At 52.9% G+C, this 19,668-nt stretch overlaps 1 protein-coding gene across 8 annotated transcripts in view; it reads left to right on the forward strand.

Moving 5' to 3' along the window:
• ADAMTSL2 (ADAMTS like 2) overlaps positions 1–19,668 on the forward strand; it is a 28,504-nt gene that overhangs the window by 6,701 nt on the left and 2,135 nt on the right. For 5 of the 8 annotated variants that reach the window (XM_080402977.1, XM_080402976.1, XM_080402978.1 and 2 more), the window contains 11 exons: positions 325–405; positions 1,406–1,581; positions 2,536–2,878; positions 3,575–3,956; positions 9,753–9,856; positions 11,812–11,938; positions 14,070–14,283; positions 16,385–16,540; positions 17,666–17,836; positions 17,972–18,148; positions 19,336–19,480. In XM_080402977.1, the coding sequence (XP_080259103.1) occupies positions 325–405; positions 1,406–1,581; positions 2,536–2,878; positions 3,575–3,956; positions 9,753–9,856; positions 11,812–11,938; positions 14,070–14,283; positions 16,385–16,540; positions 17,666–17,836; positions 17,972–18,148; positions 19,336–19,480 (2,076 nt within the window). Of the gene's footprint in view, positions 1–324; positions 406–1,405; positions 1,582–2,535; positions 2,879–3,574; positions 3,957–9,752; positions 9,857–11,811; positions 11,939–14,069; positions 14,284–16,384; positions 16,541–17,665; positions 17,837–17,971; positions 18,149–19,335; positions 19,481–19,668 lie in introns of those variants that run through there. The other 3 variants (XM_080402979.1, XM_080402981.1, XM_080402980.1) reach the window with 3 other exon arrangements.

The following is a 19,668-nucleotide window of genomic DNA, read 5'->3' on the forward strand; positions in this document are numbered from 1 at the left end:
TCAGATATGTTTACTTCCACCATTCGAGAGAAACGTGGTCTCTGTGCATGCATGTAAGGATTGCATCCTTTCCCCACCTTGGCTGTGTTTTTCCACCGTAAAGCAGGATACGTTGCTCACACTTTTTCTATTATCAATAAGGTCCTGCTTGCAGCTAAACAGTTACCAATATTAGGTTGGTTTTTTTAAAAATCCATAACACCTTTAAAAATAATTTTGGATCAAGGCCAGTTGGTTTGATACATACAGCAGTATTGACTACGAAGTGTTTCATTCAGATTATTTGTTACAAAGTTCCTTTCATTAATCTGTAGTTTCCCATAGGCTATTCCCTGGTAACGCACATTCCTGCTGGAGCAAGGGATATCCAGATAGTAGAACGGAAAAAATCTGCAGATGTTCTGGGTGTGTATAACCTCTTGGTACTTCCTTAGAATGCATGCCTGTACGAGCTAATGCTTTTTCCAATGCAAAGCTGTACATAGTTTTATTGCAGACATGAGCTAAATCCATAGTCAGTGTAAGGCAGAAGCGCATCGTCTAAGCCAGTGCACTTCTCTTTGCATCTGAGCACCTGGGCTGCATATAGCAACATGTTGATTGCTTTAATGCAGAAACTGTTGGGCAATGTTACTGCTACTTGAGTGTGGTATGACAAACACTCTGCTGCCGGATCATGGATAGCCAAGTGACTTCACCTCTCTTGTGATTCCCCTTGATCTTCTCCGGCTTGGGGAATGTGCAGTGGCCACATGACACCAACACCAAGGAGGTGTGACCTACGTGTTGCCTCGCTGAAGTGTTGGTGGCCATGCCATCCATCTGATGATGGAGATGGTAATGCTGTTCTGGAGGAATGTGGGAAAAAAAACCTGAGCTTGCCCAAGAGAAGCACACTTGCTACCATCGTGCTCTGCTCCCTCAGAGGCTCCTGGCCACATGCAGGAAGGGCTGAATGAGAAAGGCTTGGATTTGGACTGTTCCTGTGCTAGCTCTGGGTGGCCCATCTTGGTGGCATCTTGGCTGGGTCAGGTGGCATCAGCTCAGGGCTCCCAAGGAGGCAGCTCCTGCTCTTGGCCATCTGACAGCCTGCTCGTTGTCTGCAGAGCTCTGACTATTACATGTTCGTGCTCGGCTGGTGCTGGAGGGGGGGTAGTGTAAGCCACGTACCCAGGAGCTGGCAGTGTAGAGGGATGTGTGGCCCACAACTCTGGGCACATACTTGCATGGTACATGTTGGAAATGGGTGACAAATGCCTTATAACATAGGAGAAACTCTTGCTTTATTACCGTGACACTAATAATTTTAGCCCCTCAGTGAACAAGTGGCATTATTGCATAGCTCTGCTCTTACGTGTGATGGCACAGATTTTTTAATTTTTTTTTCCCCTTCTGTTGTTTGAAGCTGTGGCTGATGAAGCTGGGTACTATTTCTTCAACGGGAACTACAAAGTTGACAGTCCAAAGAACTTCAACATTGCAGGCACAGTGTTCAAGTACCGCAGGCCCATGGATGTTTATGAGACTGGCATAGAGTATATTGTTGCACAAGGACCAACAAATCAAGGGCTGAATATAATGGTGAGCTTTAACTTTCTGAGTTGGTGGAGCTGGGGGTGGTAGGGAAGGGGAAAATCTCTGTGGGATCAGGGAAGGGGGTGGGCAGGGGAGCGGAGTCCTGCCATGGTTTCACAGCTTTCCTGGGAAGCTTGAGGAGAGGAGTGGGAGCAGTGACAGTGCCTAGTTCCTTGCATGAACCTATTTTATCTGCGTCAGTGCTCTCTGCTGCAGGCAGGGCTGTGAGTAACGAATGTGGGCTTGGTAACCCTCTCTGCAGGGAGAAGATGCCCCAGGCACTGGGGGTGGGGAGGTGGGGGGGGTATTGCTGTTCTATTCCTTGGCATTTTTATCCAAGTTAACAGGCAGGAAAAGTAAAAACAAGAAACTGGGCCAAATAGCTTACAAGTGCACAAAACAAACCCCAACTTTCTCGAAAGCAAACGATCTAAAACCAGGCATAGGAAGAAGAGTCCTTTAATTTCCTTCTGGGCCACCATCCAGAGCCCAACTCCTGCCATCTTCCACGTAGCCCTGGGCTCCTCTGGAAGGGGAAGGGATGGTTCCTTGGGTGCTTATAAAGCATTAGACCAGTAAGAGGTTGTACATCAGCTGTGAGTCTTTGTCTCCAGTGAGGATGTAGTAGCTGAAGAGGTGTGTGAATATGTCTCATAAAGCCACGAAAAATGGGTTTGCAAGCAGTGGTCAGCACCTTCTGAAGTGGCTCTCCCGAGCACAGATGGAAGCCTGACCTGTGGCTCCCAGTCCCTGAGCTGGGGCTAGTCCCCAAGGTGGTGCTGCCGACTAACCCTTGGAAAATCGTGCCAGGGTCCAGTCGTAAGAAGCTGGCAATGGTGATGGAAAGCAGATTGGAAATGGCAAAGTAGGTGTTCACCAATTGTCAAGTCTAAGATGGATCACAAGCTTTGCAGACTATATATTCGCTGCATCTGGCTACTAATTTAATTTGTTTGCTAGGTCTGGAATCAAAATGGCAAGAATCCATCCATCACGTTTGAATACACCCTCCTGAGGAAGCCACACTCAAAAAATCTGCAGCCCATCTACTACACCTTCTCTGAGTCAGATAGCGAAGAAAGCAGGGAGTTTGATGGAGACGTGCCATTGGGTTTTATCCAGCACAATGCAACCTATTTTGGGAAAATCTCCAGGGAAAGGATAGACTTGGAGAACCAGGTGTTTGGAAGGCAGGACACGGAGGAAGATTTAAACTTGAGCAAAGGTCAGGAAACCAATGAGGTCTATGAAAGAGCAGAAACAATTGACTGTGAGCCAAAACTGAAGGGCAAACAACCCCAAGGTAAGGAGGAGACTTGGGCCTCACTGTTCTGCTTCTCAGAGCTTTTGTTGAGAAATGCTCTGTTTCTACCTCTGGTGATTCTGCTGGTTTGTTTTTTGGAAACCTTGGAAAGTTCTTTAAAACATCTCTGCTCATAAATCTTTTTTGCCCTTCAGGTTCTGGTTTCTGGTGGGTGGGGGGTGGCCATGGGTAAGGTCTCACCGCTGGCGCCCTGCCGTGCTTTGCCTCATGCCAAGGACAGGAGGGAGTCCTGGGTTCACAAAGCTCCCTGTCCCAACATCTTCTGGCACCTCCCACCTCTCCACAGCCCCCAGCAACTTCCTTCCCACTCTGGCCCCTTGGGCATCCCACCACCAAACTGCCTTGAGTGCTTTCCCAGCATGGCTGCATGGGCTCTGGGGCAGGAGGGCATCTTCCTTTCTGACCTCTGCTATTGCTTGGGGCAGTGCTGGCAGGTGCTGAGCTCTCCTCTGGCCATGCGAAAGCAGGATAAGACCCACAGAGCTGCACACTCTTCCCAAAGGGGTACAACCCCACGAGATTCCCCTTCCCCAAGAACCCAGCTCCTGCCTCTAGCCCTCCCAGGTGGCTGCTCAGGCTCCGGCGTGCCCCCGCTGCTCTGGGCTGCTTTCGCCTCCCAGCCTGAATGCATTTTGTGGTTGTCACTGTTGTTTCCCCCTGTTGGCTCCAATCTAGATTCAAACGTAACCAGGTCTACTTACCAGACAGACCATGACGACAGAGACTTCGACCCCAGGTTCACCTCCAGGGAATTCCTTTTGGAGAATGCCATCACGGACAAGCTGCTGGACAAGACCTCAGACTCCAAGGAGCTGGTGCTCAACATGACCATGAACAGCATCTTTGCCCAGGGAGACCCGATCAACTCCGTGGGGTCACACATCGACAGCCTCTATGTTGACTATGAGGACACTGATGGCCTTGTGACCTACTCCATTAACAGCACTTACATGGAGCTGAGCAACGGCAAGGCCATCAACACGTCTGCAGAGACGCAGTTTTCAAATGCCACTGTCACCATGACCAGCCCTCAAGGCAACAGAACCCACAAAGCAAGGTAGGAGACATGGCTTTAATTATAGTAAATCCTGTGTATTGCTACTCTCTACTCCTAACAGCCCTGTACGCAATGCAGACCCCATTGCATGGCTTCTGTCTGCTTTGGAAGCCAGAAGGTAAGTGGGGGTAGGATGATGTATGTGAAAGTTTTCTGTTGGGGGTTAATTTGGAAGGAAGGGCCAGAGGTTTGGGAGCAGAAAGTCAAGAGAGCATTTAAGCAGAAGGAAGATTCGCTGCCCCCTCTTAGTGGGGATGCTGGCGAACCCATGCTGATGGCTGTCAGCTCACATGTTGCTCTTTGCCTGTCACAGCTTGTTATCAGAGCCGGGCCATAAAGGAGCTCCTTCCTTCTGCCTTCTCTTGATGTCCTGCTCTGATTCCCCAGGCCCCTTCCTCCAAGTTCTGATGCAGCAGAAGTTGGTCCTGGCCCCTTTTTACCCACCCTGTTGACTGCCACCCACGATCCTCCTCACTTGTACGGTCAGGAACACCCTTCCAGCAGCTCCCAGCATGGCCCTGCCTGCTTCACCTCTGGCTGGACAGGCAGAGCCGGGCAGCAGGTGCTGCTCTGCAGGGCTTCCAGAAACAGCCTGGCTTTGCTGCCTTGGCAAATGCAGAAGCAGTGCCGTTAGTCACTGCTTTGACAAAAACATCAAAAGCTTTCCAGTGGCAGCTCGGTGATTGATGTTAGGACCATCAGGATTCTTTTTGATGGCTGGTTTGGAGCAGTAGCGTTATAAAATGCAGCGGAAAGGTTTTCTTGCAGATGCTGAGTGATAAGACATGAGGAAACAGCCTCGAGTTGCACCAGGAGAGGTTTAGGTTGGATATTAGGAAAAATTTCTTCACTGAAAGAGTGGCCAGGTGTTGGAACAGGCTGCCCAGGGATGAGGTGGAGTCACCATCCCTGGGAATGGTTAAAAAACGTGTAGATGTGGTGCTGAGGGACATCTTCAGTGGTGGGCTTGGCAGTGCTGGGTTAATGGTTGGACTTGATGGTCTCAAAGGTCTTTTCCGATCTAAATGATTCTAAAAAAGGCTTAATTTATCTTTAGCAGCAGAGTTTCTCCAGTCAAGGATGGGTTGGGTGAAAGGGAGTCTCAGGCCAGTGCTTGTCCACAAGTCTGTGTCTAGGACCTTTCAAGGTGCCTGGGGCTGTCGGGGGGAGCAGCCTTTTTTCTCAGCCCTTGGAGCTTATTCCCAGTGTGGGTGTGCAGGGCCTGAGATGGGACTGTTGCTGCAGAGCAGCAAGTAGCCCTCCTTAGTCAGTAGCCACACATTTGAGCACTCCCTGTAGAGCTTGAGCTGAAATCAGGGGCATGGGAGTCATCCAGGTCCCCCAGACCCACAGCTGTGAACCTAGGTCCTGCTGGGTACCCCCATGGCTTGTTGGGGGCCGGTGGCACCCCAGCCTCCCCTGGGGGTCTCCTCCTGCTTTGACTCTTCTGTCTCCCCATCATCACCACAGTAAAACACGGGTGATGATGCTGAGCTTCAGAAGATGTAAAGCACTAAGCAGATCCTCTCTGGTTATAGTTAGCTGTATTTACCCAGAACTTATACTAGCTTATGCTAAGGAAAATGTCCATGCAGCCAAACGTATCAACAAACTTCTTAATGATAAGAACATTAAAACATTGCCTAGGGCTTGAATCTGTCATCTCTTCTTGTGGCTTGGCTTGGAAGCTTTGCCTTCGGCTGCCAAAGCAAGCATTTCATTAGGGCTCTGACAGGCGAGGGCAGCGCCGGCAGCTCCCCTGCCTTTCCTTGCCGCGGGCGAGGAAGGGGCTGCTCTGGTCCCAGCACGCTCCCAGGGTGGCCCCAGGGGCTGGCACCCTGGACCCCAAACCTCTCTCTCAATTGATTGAGCTGTTAAATGGGGCTGGTGCTTTCCCACCTCCTGGGAATACAGGGATCTTGATGGGCTTTAAACTTCAGAGCAGCTGGGCTGTTCCAGGAGAAGCACAACAGCCTGTCAGTAGCTCCAGTGCAGTTTCTTGTGGTGCTAAAAAGCTCCTTGCACTATCCGTGGTTGCCCAGCTATTTGAAGACACGGGGCAGGGCTTTAAACCCCTTCAGGAAGGGTATCTAGCCTTGCTATTTTCCCCCTTCCCCCATCCTTTCCTCGGTTTTGTTCTACCGTGTTCCCTCTTCTTCCCCCCTGCTCTCTTTCAAATAAAATAGGAACTTTTCAGATCTAAACGTTAATATCCAAAAAAGTTTTGCACTAGCCAAAAGGCTGTAACCAGGCCTGCCTGGGCTGAGAGATGCCCAGCTCCTCAGTGGCTCTATCTCTTGCGGTGGGGCAGCGGTGGGGGGCTGGAAGGCCAGTGGAGGCAGATGTGGGGCAGCTGGGGTGCAGAAACATGCTGTTTGGAGGCATGTCATTTTACTAAAAAAAAAAAGCGGGAGGAATTAAAAAAAAAAAAAAGCAAAGTAACAACCTGCTTCTCATTTCAAGAAGCCTTACCCACTGCACGGAGACATTGCTTTCCTCCCTGGCAGTTCAGACAGTCCCATAATGTCATTGCCAATTAAAGTATCTGCATGTGTGGGCAGTTGTGTGGTAGGGATGGATGCAGGCTCAGGGTCTGGCTGCTCTGCCACCACTGCAGAGGTGGGCAGTCCTCGCTTCCAGGGGCTGGGACAGCAGGGACTGTGTCAGGACAGTCTGCTTGTGCCCAAACCTTTATTGTTTCCCCAGCTCTTCATTTATTTGTTCAAGCCCAGCTGCAATCATAGTGCTAATCACTAATCTGTGTCTGCTGGGCAGGGGTGGTGGGTGAGGGGCCCTGGCTCAGGTTACTGATCACAGCTCCTGTTGGCACCCAGCGCAGCAGGATGTGGATTTGGCAGCGGGATGGCATGGGCAGGGTGCTGGAGAAGGAGGCAGGTGAGGAGCGCTGGGGATTGCCACATACTGGCAGCGGGATGTGGATTTGGGCTCGGGATGTGGATTTGGGCTCGGTGTGGCATGGGCAGGGTGCTGGAGAAGGAGGCAGGTGAGGAGCGCTGGGGACTGGATGTGTTCCTGCAGGAGGAGGGGAGGTGGAGGGGACAGCCAGAAGCTGCTCTAAAGGAAACAGCTACGTGGCACAAGGGGAAACCTCTTGCCCTGGGCGTGGGGCAGGGTGGGGATCCCCATCCTTGGAGATGGAGGGGACAACTGGACTTTGCAAGACCCTGTGAGATGCAGTCTGTTATGGGGTCGGCTAGTTCTGGGTAGGAGCTTGGACTGGAGACCTCCCTAATCCTTCCCAGGCTCTGTTTAGGATGGACAATGACTTTTTGCTCGCTTTCGTTCCCTGTCAATGACCAAGCAAGGGAAGATCATCTCTTTGCAGACTCTGTCCTACATGTACAGACTGGCTGGTTAGTGTTGGTTAGAGGTGGGGCATTTCTTTCTTTCTAAACTGTTGTAGCTCTTGGCATGGATGGAGTTACCCAGCTATGGGAGCACCTTGCCACCAGCGTGGTGTGTTCTGTTTCCCCTCTGGGGAACAAGACCTGCTGGGATGGGTGGGTGGCTGTTGTGCTGTGCTAGGGATGCAACAGTGCTTTTCCTTTCCCGGAGCAGTTCAAACCCTTCCCTGGCATGCTGGGGCCGGTCCAGGCACCCTTCGTCCTACATCCCATGCCCGTGCTGCGGTGCGTGGCCAGGGCTGGTCCTGCAGCAGGAGTTATGAGTTTCTCTCTTGGCTTAAAAATAAAAACTGAAATAAAACACAGAAAAGTCAGCCCAGGGACTCTGGATGTTGATCTGTGGTGTTGGTGTGCACTTGTTAGGATTATTATTTGTGACAGGGACTGTTTGGGGAAGATGGGCGGCCCAGACCTCAGCTAGGGGTGAGGGGCTGGTGCTAACTTTTGGTGCTGTTGCTTGCTTGAAAAGCAGTAGCAAAGTGCAGGCAGGGAAGAAAATCCTTGACTTTTATCATAAAGCTCATAATAAAGAGGAAAAATAAAAGAGAAAAGCCCACCAGCTTTGTGGGACAATGTGCTACTGTTTGCATTTGGAGGAGAACAAAATGACAGTTTTGTCTTTGCTTGAAATAAGAGAGCTAAATGCTGCCCCATGACCAAATGTCTGATTTATCTGGAAAGAACTTGTCCCTGTGACCTCGTTACACATAGAAGCTCTTTATTTAGGATCACATACATTAAAGGGATGCTGTTAAAAGATTTTTCTGTCCTCAGAAGTGGTATAAAGCTTATTTTGAGGGTTATTTTCCCCTTTCAAGGGAGAGGAGTCCCAGTCACAGGGCAACTCGGTGTTTACTTTGGTGCCTCAGAGACTCAGAGAACAGGGTATAGACTGGAGGATCTGGGGAATACCCCACTTCGCAGGCAAATTGAAGTACAAAAAGCAGATGCTGACTGTGTTTTAATGGATTTTATTCAAAACTGTCATCTTGTGAGCCCTCTCCTGGCTGGGTGGCAGCAGGCAGCACACCGAGGGCAGCTGGGGCTGAGCCGGGATCAGGGGCTGATGTGGGTCCCCAGGCAGAGCTGGTTTGGCAAGATAAAGCACTATTTATAGCGAGCCGAGGTTGTTATTTTTCCGCAAAAAATAGTCACATTCATTTCAGTTCCATTTCAAATGCAGGAAGCAACCATTTGCCAAACTGACAGAGGCAAAATCAACAGGGAAAATTAGATTGTTGTTGTTTTTAATCCTTCTGGAGGCTCAGTGCTGGCGGTGGAAGGAGGGTGGGTCCGAAAGGAAACGGCTGGATTCTCAACAGTGTCCTTTTAAAGGTTCATTGGATAGACTGGACCTGAACTTTTTCTTACGAACAACTAAATAAGGCAACTTCAGAGCTTCTGCTGCCTAGAAATCATACAAGCTGCATATCTCGCCAGGCCAGAGACAACTGGATGTCAGGATACAACCTTGTACGCTATTTCAGTGTAGCTGTTTCAAGGGTTTGAACAAAGGTATGAGAACAGAATTGAAGCCTTTTGTTGTAAAGGTGCAGTATCCCTGGTGTGTTCTAACCTCACAGCACGTAGGATGCACTGAACTGGGAGAAGCTGTTCTTCTTGGTTTGACAAATGCTTTTTGGTACACCAGGCTGACTCCGCTACTCCTTTCCCAATGGCATTATATGTTTGAGCACAGCGTGGATATGAGAGATGCAAATTACCTAGCTAAAATAAAACGCACAAAAAAAACCCCCAACCAAAAACCCCAAACAAAACGAGTGGCAAAAGGGTAGGCAAATGGCATGCCTTGGTGTTTAAAAGCAAAGCGTGCTTTGAGAAGCAAGCTTATAAACATCTGTGCCACGTGTTGGCTTTCGGAAGGAGTGAGCTGCTGAGATTTGAGCAGCACAAGCCGGTGTGCCCGGCCCTGGAGATGCAGGGGAGGAGATACTGCACCTTTAGTCACTGTATGCCAAGGGCCAGGTGTATTTGAGCAGAAAATGCAAACTTTTGTTAAATTCTGAACTGTTTCTACTTGTGGGTATTTTTATCCCATTCTCTCTATTTCTAGACAGTGGAAGCTCTGCCTCTAACCGGGCTGGGGATTCTACTTGGGGCTCAGGACAGGTATGTTGTGAAACAAACCAAACCAATTAAAACAAACAAACAAACCCCCAAAAATCAGAAAAACCAAACCCGACCGCCAAACAAAGCAAATCCCCTCCCAAACCCGAACCCAACCGAACTGCAGCCTGCTGGCAGATGTGTGTGTCTGACATGGCCTGTCACCGCTCGCCTTGTAAATGCCTTTTTTTTTGTTTTGTTTTTTATGTTTTTTGTTTTTGTTTTTTTGTTTGCTTATCGCTAGAAACAGATTGAAGTTGTTAAGAAAGGGCCAAGGTGTGAGTGCTGCTGACATGTACAGGTGGAAGCTTTCCTCCCATGAACCCTGCAGCTCTACATGTACCACAGGTAGTTATAAGAAGCAGCCAAATTCTGCACAACCGCTGAAATCACCTGGTGTGTGAGTCACTTTTATGTCTGTTAGGGATGGGAAGGACCTGGTGATGTGTAGGGGATCTCGCAATCTCTGGAGCTGGTTTAGCACAACCCCAAATCTTCTCTCTCCGGGTGCAAAGGCAGGGAGAGGAGCTGGGGGCTCAGGGTGTGCAAAGCCCACCGACCTTGCAGGTGTGTCAGGGACCAGGCGTTGGTGTCTGCCATGTCCATCATCCTGCAAAACACCCTCCCTTTGGGGAGTTCTGAACATTGCCTTTGCTTCCCAGCCCAGCGGGGATGCACTGGGGCTCAGCAGGATCCCCAAACCTGCGCTGAGTCTCAGCATATTGCCTCTTTCTTTTCCCACCCACCCCCTTTTATTTTTTTCCTTTTTTTTTTTTTTTTTTTTTTTCCCCCTCTCTCTTCCCCTTTTTGACTGTTCAGAGGGGTTTGAAAAGCTCAGCTGCCTCCCCACAGAGTGAAATTTTGAAGATTGTTCAGCTCTGGCAGGAAACAAAATAGCATTTGGGTTTTTAATTTTTTTGTTTTGTTTCTCCCACTCCTTCTACCCTGGAGCCTGATCTCCGCTGTGAGGGTGTAAATCTGGAATGATGACATAGATGCCAGGGATATCAAAACTAAGCCTGTATTCTTTTTGCTTAAATTCCTTCTTTTTGCCCCCTGAAAAGCTGCAAGCCACCTGATCTCTCTCCTTTATCCCTTGGTTAGGGGGTCCTGGCCCCTGCGAGCCCATCGCTGGGGATGATGCACGTGTGGGTTGTGCACTCGCCTGCACCGCTCCCCAGTGACACCGGCCCTGAAATAATCCAGATCCTGTGGTCCTTCTGGAATTAGAAAGAAGGAAAAAGGGAGAGAGAGGAGATTGCAATCTAAGGGACATCTCTTAAAAGAGCAGATGCAAGGATTTATTTTTTTTTTAAGCATTTGTTCTTGTCCAGCAGACACATGCCCGCAGCGTGCTGGCAGCAGGAGCTTCCCATCCATCCGTTTGCCCAGGAATTCGTCAGCTGCATGTTCTGGGACATTTTTGATTTCTTTGATCCCCTCTGAACAAATATCCCCCTTGACCGGGCCAGGGTGCTCTGCCCTGGTTTGCAGCTAACGGAGAGAGGTTTTACTTAAATTTCTCCTTTCTCATTGCCTTTTCTTAATGACATATCGCAGAGAAGCAATAGCATGTCAAGAGCTGTAGATCTTTTTTTAGTTTCATGTAAACCATATGTTCCTGAGAGCTGCAATTCTTGTTACCTGTAGCCAGAGCAGCCTCCTGGTCCCCAGCCAGGTCCCAGAATGGACTTCACAACATTTACTCTGGCACAGCAGGCTGCGGGGGAAAAGGTCTTGGTCTGACGACACTGGCTGCCTGCGCTTTTGGTGGGGGGGTGGGGGGGGGCAGGTGCCTCCTTGCAAAGGCCTTGGGAGCCCTTCCGTGGCCCGGAGTGCTGGGTGCACCTGGGGGACCCCTGGGCACAAACGGGATGTCCTGCATAGAGAATGGGTGGATGGAGGGGGTTGGGGACCATTTTCTGTCGTCTTCCCCCACGAGTGTGGCACGGGGGGAGCTGATGGCTGTGGAGGGAGCTGCTGAACAGACTCATTGCCCCAAGCATTTCTTATAAAAACCTGTTAGTCATATATTGATCTTGGTGGCAAGCCCTGGCAGGGGTGGTCATGCCCGCCTTCGGAGTCGACCAAACTTGACTGCACTGCCCATGTTGGCTGGGTGGCCACCGTGGTCTTCCCCTCCCAGCAGCATCCATCCTGCGGGCTAGGGAGTCTGGCTTTGCTGCTTTCCATTGGGAGGAAGTTTCGGAAAATGCAGCTAAAAAAAAAAAAAGAAAAAAGATTTTGGATGTCAAAATCACCAAGCATCCTCTGTTGTATGTATGTATTCTCTTTGAAACTAGGAGTGATGTCCACATATGCTATGTGTGTTCGCTATGATGGGATCGAAGTGGATGATACGTACTGTGATGCCATGACCCGTCCCGAGCCCATCCATGAGTTCTGTGCTGGGAGAGAGTGCCAGCCAAGGTACTACCTCGACAGGGCGCTCCTGGGGGGCTCCGTGCTTTCTCTGCCTTGGATGTATTTGAGGGAGGGGGTCAGTGGGGTTTTGGGGGGGTTGGGGGCAGCTTCTGCCTGGGCTGCACTGTGACACAGCAAGACTCTCCTCCTGAGTGCTTTAGCTCAAGCTGCCAGGTTAAAACTTCCCTAAGTCTTGGTGGAATTTACACCTGGGGCTCCCATAAAGTCCGGCTCTACCAATGCAGGCAGGGTCCTGCCCTGGACGGCGTGCGGTGGCACATGTGTCTGAGTTGGGTGGAGGGGCCGGGCTTGCAAACTGTGCTGAGGATCCAGCCCTCTGGTCCCTTCAGCAGCCTCAGCACTGCTGAGGTTTGCTTGTATCGGGGCAGGAACTGGTGCAGAAGGGAACCTGTGCTGGAAGTCCTTCAGAAGGTTCTCCTGATGTGGCTTTTTGTCCAAGAAGTGTGTGTAGCCCAGAGCCAGGCGGCACGGCTCGGGGCACCTTCCTGCTGGCTTGTAACCTGGGGTGTGCTTGTTGGAAGGTTTGCGAGGAACGGCATTGATGGCAGGACAGAGCGGTGGCTGTGGGAGGGAGAAGGACTCTGATGGTGTCAGACCAAGGGCTGGCTGGTGCATGCCCTGGAATGGTGTCACTTGTGAACAGTGCAAAGCAAGACCGCTGTGGTGCCAGGGACCAGGTGCCGTACCTGGTCCCCGGAGAGCGCTTGCTTTCACCCCGGGTAATTGCGAAGGAGGATGGGGGAGGAAAGCACGTGCCCTTTGCAGTGTAAGCTCTCGTTGAACCTTGCCCATTAAGGCTGAAAGCCAGGGCAGGCTGCAGCTGAGGCAAGAAAAGCGTGGGGAGGTGGATGGTGCTGCTGCTGGGAACATGCCCTGTAGACACCATGGGGACTTTAATCTCTATTTGCATTAAATTGGTAATTTTTTAGTACAGGCATTAGGGCTCTCTTCATGCTTAGATTATGCCATGGGTCTTTTATAAAGCCACCCCTCCTTATAGCTGTGCTGTTCCAGCTCCGTGGGCTTGCGCTGCGAGAAAGAAGAGCTGCTCTGTGATTTACCGGCGGTTGCAGCTCGGTGGTGGGGAAACCGAGGAGCTGCCGGGAGCTCCAACAGGGCAGCCGGGCACCTTCACTGGCACTGAGGCAGACAGGGTGCTGCTAGGGCTGGCGATGCCTTTCCAGCACAAAGTGCTAAGAGAATTTTGCGTGATCTCGATGGGAAAGGCCTTGGCTTCATCTCCCTTCTGAATTTAGGTGGCACCTCTCAATGTGTGACGTCTCCCTATGTGGGGTGCAAGGCCAGCCTGCCACCCGGGGACGTGGCTCTGTGGCTCAGAGAGTGGCAGCAGCAGGTGGCCCTGGGGGCTACAGGGGGCAGCCCCATGCCCAGAGGAGCTGTGTAATTCTGATCCATTTAGATTTTTACATTTTTAGCTTATCCTCTAATTCAGAATTGCTATAATGTTACTGTACTGTAAAAAATCTTTACTTTTTACATCTTTTTCCTTCGACTTACAAGCTGCTTCCGTCTTCTGATGTTGGGACAGTGGTGGCAGGGGACAGTAAGGTGCAGGCAGTGTCTCGGAGCAGATCCCAGCCCCTTCAGCCCATCATGTGACATTAGCAGCATTACTGATGGTGGTACAGGACTGCCTGTTCCACCGGGGCTCAGACAGCTTTGTGTGACACTATTGCTGGGATTTGCAGGGTGATGGATGGTTGTGCCCTCCCTGTACTTTAGCTGATCAGGCAAAAATGAGAGGTCAGACGTGGGCAAAAAGCATGTGCTGGCACATGCTGGGTCGCAGCCGGGGAGTGTACAAACAGCAGCGATGGCACCGGTACCTGTCTCACCGTGCCGGCACCTCCTTCTGCTCAGCAATCTGGTTTTAGCATCTGCCACTGTGGGCATGAGCTCAGGTCTGCTGGGTGAAACCACTGTACGTTAATAGATCCCATCCTGTGGGAGAGCCTCTCCCATGCTGGCAGCCTGACTGCTGCTCATTCCTGTTGCAGCCATCTCCCTCCAGTCAAGAGCAGGCAGGGTTTTCCCATGGGATGCTCCGGCCCTGGTCCAGCCATGCCCAGCGTGACAGCCTCTCTTGCCTCCACAGGTGGGAGACGAGCAGCTGGAGCGAGTGCTCCCGCACTTGTGGGGAGGGCTACCAGTTCCGCATCGTTCGCTGCTGGAAGATGATCTCTCCAGGATTCGACAGCTCCGTCTACAGCGACCTCTGTGAGTCCGCTGACATCACCCGGCCAGACGAGCGCAAGGTCTGCAAGAACCCAGCCTGCGGGCCCCAGTGGGAGATGTCAGAGTGGTCTGAGGTCAGTGCTGGGGGGCGGCTGGCCTGGCAGCCCTGGGGGCGAGCACGTGTGCCTGCGCTTCTCTCTTCCTTTTCTGATTTAAACTCATCTGTAGCTGTCAGAGACCCCACCTTTTAGAACACTGGCTGCAGTCATTGCATGTGGACCGATGTGCATCAGTAATGTTTTTCCCCTAAAATGAAGCCCTGGGTCCCCTCCAGGATGGGGAGGCCACTGCCACCGGTCACTCATGGGGTCCTTGACAGCGTGTAAGGTGCTGGCATTGCCCACTGGGATGCAGCAGGAGCCTGAGGCTCAGATCCTCCCACCACTGCTTCCCCGGCAGCTTCTTCAACCTGCAAGGCACCAGGGAGGGTAACCTACCTGTGATACCCTCTACTAACTAACTATGATACTAACCAACGTGCGAGTTACATTCCTATAAGCTTCCCTTCCTCACCTCCAATTTCTCTGCACCACATGGAGGATTAAACCTTTTCCTCGCTGTGCCTTAAGCAGATCCCTAAAGCAGCTGGGAGATGGTTTGGGGTGGTGCAGCGCAGTGCCTGGTTTAGCTCATTGGTTTGCTTGGGGAAAACCCGTGAAATGCTTTGTGCCCCTGAACTCATTTCCAGGCACTGCCAGCACTCCAGCAGTCCCTTGCAAACACAAACCCATGGAATGACCAAACCGGTGCCTCTTGGAGAGCTGGGGCCAGTCTCCGAGCTGGGGTGGCTGGGGAGCAGGTCCCCTGGCATTGCGCCCATTGGAGCTCGTGGTGCAGGGACAGGGGGACCCAGCATGGCCACACGAATGGGTGTAACGCAGCTGGTGTAGCTGTGTCCCCATGCATTGCTAGGAAACAGCCCGGCCTCTTCAATATCTTCGGGAAGCAGGTGTGCCTGGGGAGAGGGAGATTTTGGGTCTGTGTCCGTCTTGCCCGGGTGCCACCACCAGCCCCCAGCAGGGCGGCTGTGCCCTGGAGCCAGCAGGCTTTGCAGGGGAGCATCGTTCCTGCTCCCGTATCAAGCCCAGACCCCTTCTAAGCAAAAGCAGACAGAGCTCTGGGCCAAGCTCTTTGTGGGTGCAAACCTGCCCCACGGTTTACCCCACGAGGGATCACACTTTTTCCTCCTGGGAGGCTCCTAAAACGCTTCTCGGTCACACTTTCAACATCTCCTTTCTTCTGCCAGCTGGGGTGTGCCGATGGAGGGGCTGGTGCGTTCCCTGGTGTTGCAGGATGTTTTGACTTCCCCAGCTGGGTAGAGAGTTGCTCCATGCACACACGCTGGTGCATGATTTTGACCGGAGTAGCTTATTTTACAGACATCTATATTCCCCTCCAGCATGTGTCAGGGACAGATTGCTTGAGACAGTCCTGGAGTAGTTTGTTCTTAGCCAGCAGCAAAGCTAATCTCATTTGGATCCCATCTGAAGTAGGGTGCCAAGTTGGCTGGGGAAATAAGCATAAAAAAAAAAAAAAAGCGTATTTCAGGGATCTGAGGATTAACATATCGGCACGGTGTGTCGGAGCACTGTGCTGTTGACACTTTTCCCTGCTTTACGTTATGCATGGAGCAAATATGTGTATGTGAGACTGTAGTAACTCAAATCCAGTTCTAAATAATGTCACTGGTGGCTGCGCGGTGCCAAATTTATCCACAGCATAAAAATCTCAGTTGTGCTGTTTGGGGAAAACATTCTCCAAAGAGGCAGAAAGGAGCTGGCTGTTCCTGGGAAGGAGGCGAGGGAGATCTCACCCTGTCTCTAAGTGACAGCTAAAACTTTTCAGCTCTGATCAGGTGGTTCGGTGCCTTGGGTTTCCACCTTCTGGCATCACCCCTGCAGAAGGCTTGCACAGCACACAGGCAGGATACAGCCCTCTTGTACCTTAACTGCTGGAGCTGTTGAGGGATTCTGGGGAAGAGGGGCAGCTTTGCTACCGGTTGTTCTACAGAAAGTCATCTATGCATTTTCAGTGCGTGCTTTTAGAGTTTCATATTAAAAATATTAAAAAGCCCAACAACAAACAAAGGAGAAAAAAGAACCCCAAAACCCCAACACAGCAGCTCCCAGCATGGCAGGAGCCGCTGCTGACACCATCCCCATCCCCTCCCGGCAGTGCTCAGCCCGGTGCGGAGAACGGAGTGTGGTGACACGGGACATTCGCTGCTCAGAGGACGAGAAGCTGTGTGATGCCAGTGCCCGGCCCCTGGCCGAGAAGAACTGCACTGGGCCACCCTGCGACCGGCAGTGGACCGTCTCTGACTGGGGACCGGTGAGACCCTGGAGTGGCTGGCCAAGTGGCCTTGGTGACCTGTTGCAGCTGGCCCCCTTTTGCAGGCTTGCTTGTGTGTCCAGCTCTGGGAGTTTTGGGGTTGGGTTTGTCCTCCCTGGCAGCTCCCAGCTCACCCAGTCCTACGGGCAGCCTGTGCCCTGAGCTGCCCTCCAAACCAGCCACATCGGCTCTCCCAGTCCCTGTGTCACCTCCACTCAGACTTGTCACCAGTGCTGTCACCCTGGCTCTGTGCCCGTGGCTGATCCAGCCTCCCGGTGGGTCCCACAGGTTCCTCGTAGGTCCTCTGGGGGCTCCTGCCTCCTGAGGACGGGGTGCAGGAGAGGTTAAACCCCCAAGAGATCTGGCTGAGGGCCATAGCGTGTGCCAAAATCCCCTGGTCTGTCTGCTACTCAGCATACCTTGACAGTGCTGATCCTCTGTGCCCAGAAAACGAACTTTTTTTTTTTCCTTCCCCTACCTTTTTTCGTTGCTTTTCCCCTCACCTTTTTTCCCTCCCACCTTTGCCCCCCTCTCTTCCTCACTCTCCCCCACCCCTGCACAATTATTCTACAGCGATCCCCTCCATCCCAAGCTATTTTTACCCAGGTTTTGATCCATTAGCATCAGCTAAAAATAAGTGGTTTCCATGGCAGCAGCGGTGCTGTGAAACACCGTGCATCCCTGCAGGAGCGCCCGCTAAAGAGCCGGGGAGCACTGGCTGCCTCCGCTGGCGCTGGGGGCAGTGCCTGCCTGGCTCTTTGCAGTGGTGGGGGGGGATATTTGCAGCCACTTGCTTGGTCCTCTTTGCCTTGACCTCTTTGAGGGCCACCTCAGGGGGTTCCCTGCTTGTGATGCTTCCCCTCCTGCCTGGCCTGAGGGATGCTGAGTTTTGCTCAGCACCAGTGTGATGGGGTGTGGGATATGTCGGCTATGGTGGGGCTGCGCTGAGCTTCCCTGAGGCTTTTTTAAGCTGAGCCCCAGTAATCCCCCCACGATTTGGGGAAGGTGGGGCTGGGGAGGCGGCCGAGCCCCATGGATGCATCTCTGTCCCTGCTGTGGGGATGAGGATGGAGCCACGCTGCCTTCCCTGCTGCTGACCGCGTGCCGTGCCCGCTGCGGTTTCAGTGCAGCGGCGGCTGCGGGCAGGGCAGGATGATCCGGCACGTGTACTGCAAAACCAGCGACGGGCGGGTGGTGCCGGAGTCGCAGTGCAACCTGGAGACGAAGCCACTGGCCATCCATCCCTGCGGGGACAAGAACTGCCCCTCGCACTGGCTGGCGCAGGACTGGGAGCGGGTAAGTGCAGCCCCCACGGGGCTGGGGGGTGCTTGGAGTGGGGGCTTGGTTTTGGGGGGCGATGGAGGAGGGATGCGCCGCAGTGGGTCGGGCTGGGGGGTGTGGGTCTCAGCCAGCCCCGTGCGCACCCCACAGTGTAACACCACGTGCGGCCGGGGCGTGAAGAAGAGGATCGTGCTCTGTCTGGAGATCGTCAATGGCAAGATCAAGACTCGCAACCCTGCTGACTGCGACGTCGCCAAGAAGCCTGTGGAGGAGACGACGTGCTTTGAGCGGCCGTGCTTCAAGTGGTACACAACCCCCTGGTCGGAGGTGAGGGGGCAGGGAGCTGAGGGCAGCGGGGGGGATCCGTGGGACCAGGGTGGGGGGAAAATGTCCTTCCATCAAGATGCACTTGCCCTCAGTGTGTGGTGCCCCGTCCTCCCATGCCAAGGCTCGCACTGCCTGCAAAATACCCAAGGAGGTGGGCAAATCTCTGCAGGACAGAGCAGCTGGGGGGACCCTTTTGTAGCACTGGCAGCTGGGGGCAGAGAGCCCACCCTGCCATGCTGTGGTTGGGACTGGCTGTGCTCAGGGAGAGCGCAAAGGAGAGGAGGTGTTTGAGGTCTGTTTTTTTTCTTCCTTTTTCTCCACTTTCTTTTCTTCCCCTGCTCGCTTTTCTTCCTTTTTTCCTCTGCTCTCTTTCTTTTTTTTCTCTTTCCCTTTCTTCTTTTTCCCTGGAGCTGCTGGTGGCACTGTGGCTGGGGAGTGCACAGAGCCCACGGTGTGGCTGCCCTGGGGATGCAGCGTGGGCAGCACAGTTTTCCCCAGCGCCCCGTATATTCTGCAAAGGTAGCCGGGGTTCAGTGGCCATGGGGCCAAGCCCAGCACGTGTGGGCGAGGAGTTGTGAAGGGCTGTGGCTGGCTCCCTGCGAGCCCTCCCTAACGTGGCTTTCCTCGTCCGTGCTCCAGGCGCCTTGTTTTGTTTAGTCTTGCAAACCATCATTGCAGCCCTGCTGTAATCCCAGCCTGGCGAGGCATCCACAGGGCAGCGGGCAGCGAGTGCCAGGCCCAGGAGCAGCTCTGCAAACCGCAGCGTGATGCACAGAGACGCCAGCTCTGCAGCCCTGTGCCGGGTGCTGCTGAGGGGTCCCGTGGCCTCGGGGTGGCTGTAGCCACCCTGGTGTCCCGGAGCAGCCCATGGACCAGGCTGGCTCCTTGGTGGCCTGTTGCAACGGGCAGTGAGAGGAGGGAGCATCGCGGTGCCAGGGGATGGGAGCACAGCCGTGTATCCCCAGGCAGAGGCTTCTGCAGGCAGCTGATGGTGCTGGCAGCAAAGATGGAGCAAGAAGCCAGCAGCGCAGGGCTGAGACATGGCATTCAGCCAGGGGAAGAGTTTACCCCCTGCCCTGACATCTCCAGCGAGCACTTTTTTATTTTTACTTTTTCAGCAGGTTCTGGCTTAGCACAGACCCCCACAACAGGGGGTCTTGCCTCACCCCCCTCTCTCTGTTTCCCAGTGCACAAAAACCTGTGGCATCGGTGTGAGAATGCGGGATGTGAAGTGCTACCAAGGGAAGGACATTGTCCGGGGCTGTGACCCGCTGGTGAAGCCAGTGGGCAAACAGACCTGCGACCTGCAGCCCTGCCCCACGGAGCCCCCAGGTAAGCCTCGCTGCTGGCAGCACTCCCCAGCCTTGATTTTTCCACCAACACCCCCGAGCAGCACAGCCCAGAATCTTGGCTTCCACCACCCCCAGTGTAACAGTCATCCCCAGGGAGGATGTAAAGGGGACAGCTCGCCCTCTGTGCCCAAGTAACGGGGCACCGGGCACTGGCTGTTTCTGGAGGTA

This window comes from Falco punctatus, assembly GCF_963210335.1.
Source record: "Falco punctatus genome assembly, chromosome: 9".
In the NCBI taxonomy this organism is placed as follows: Eukaryota; Metazoa; Chordata; class Aves; order Falconiformes; family Falconidae; genus Falco; species Falco punctatus.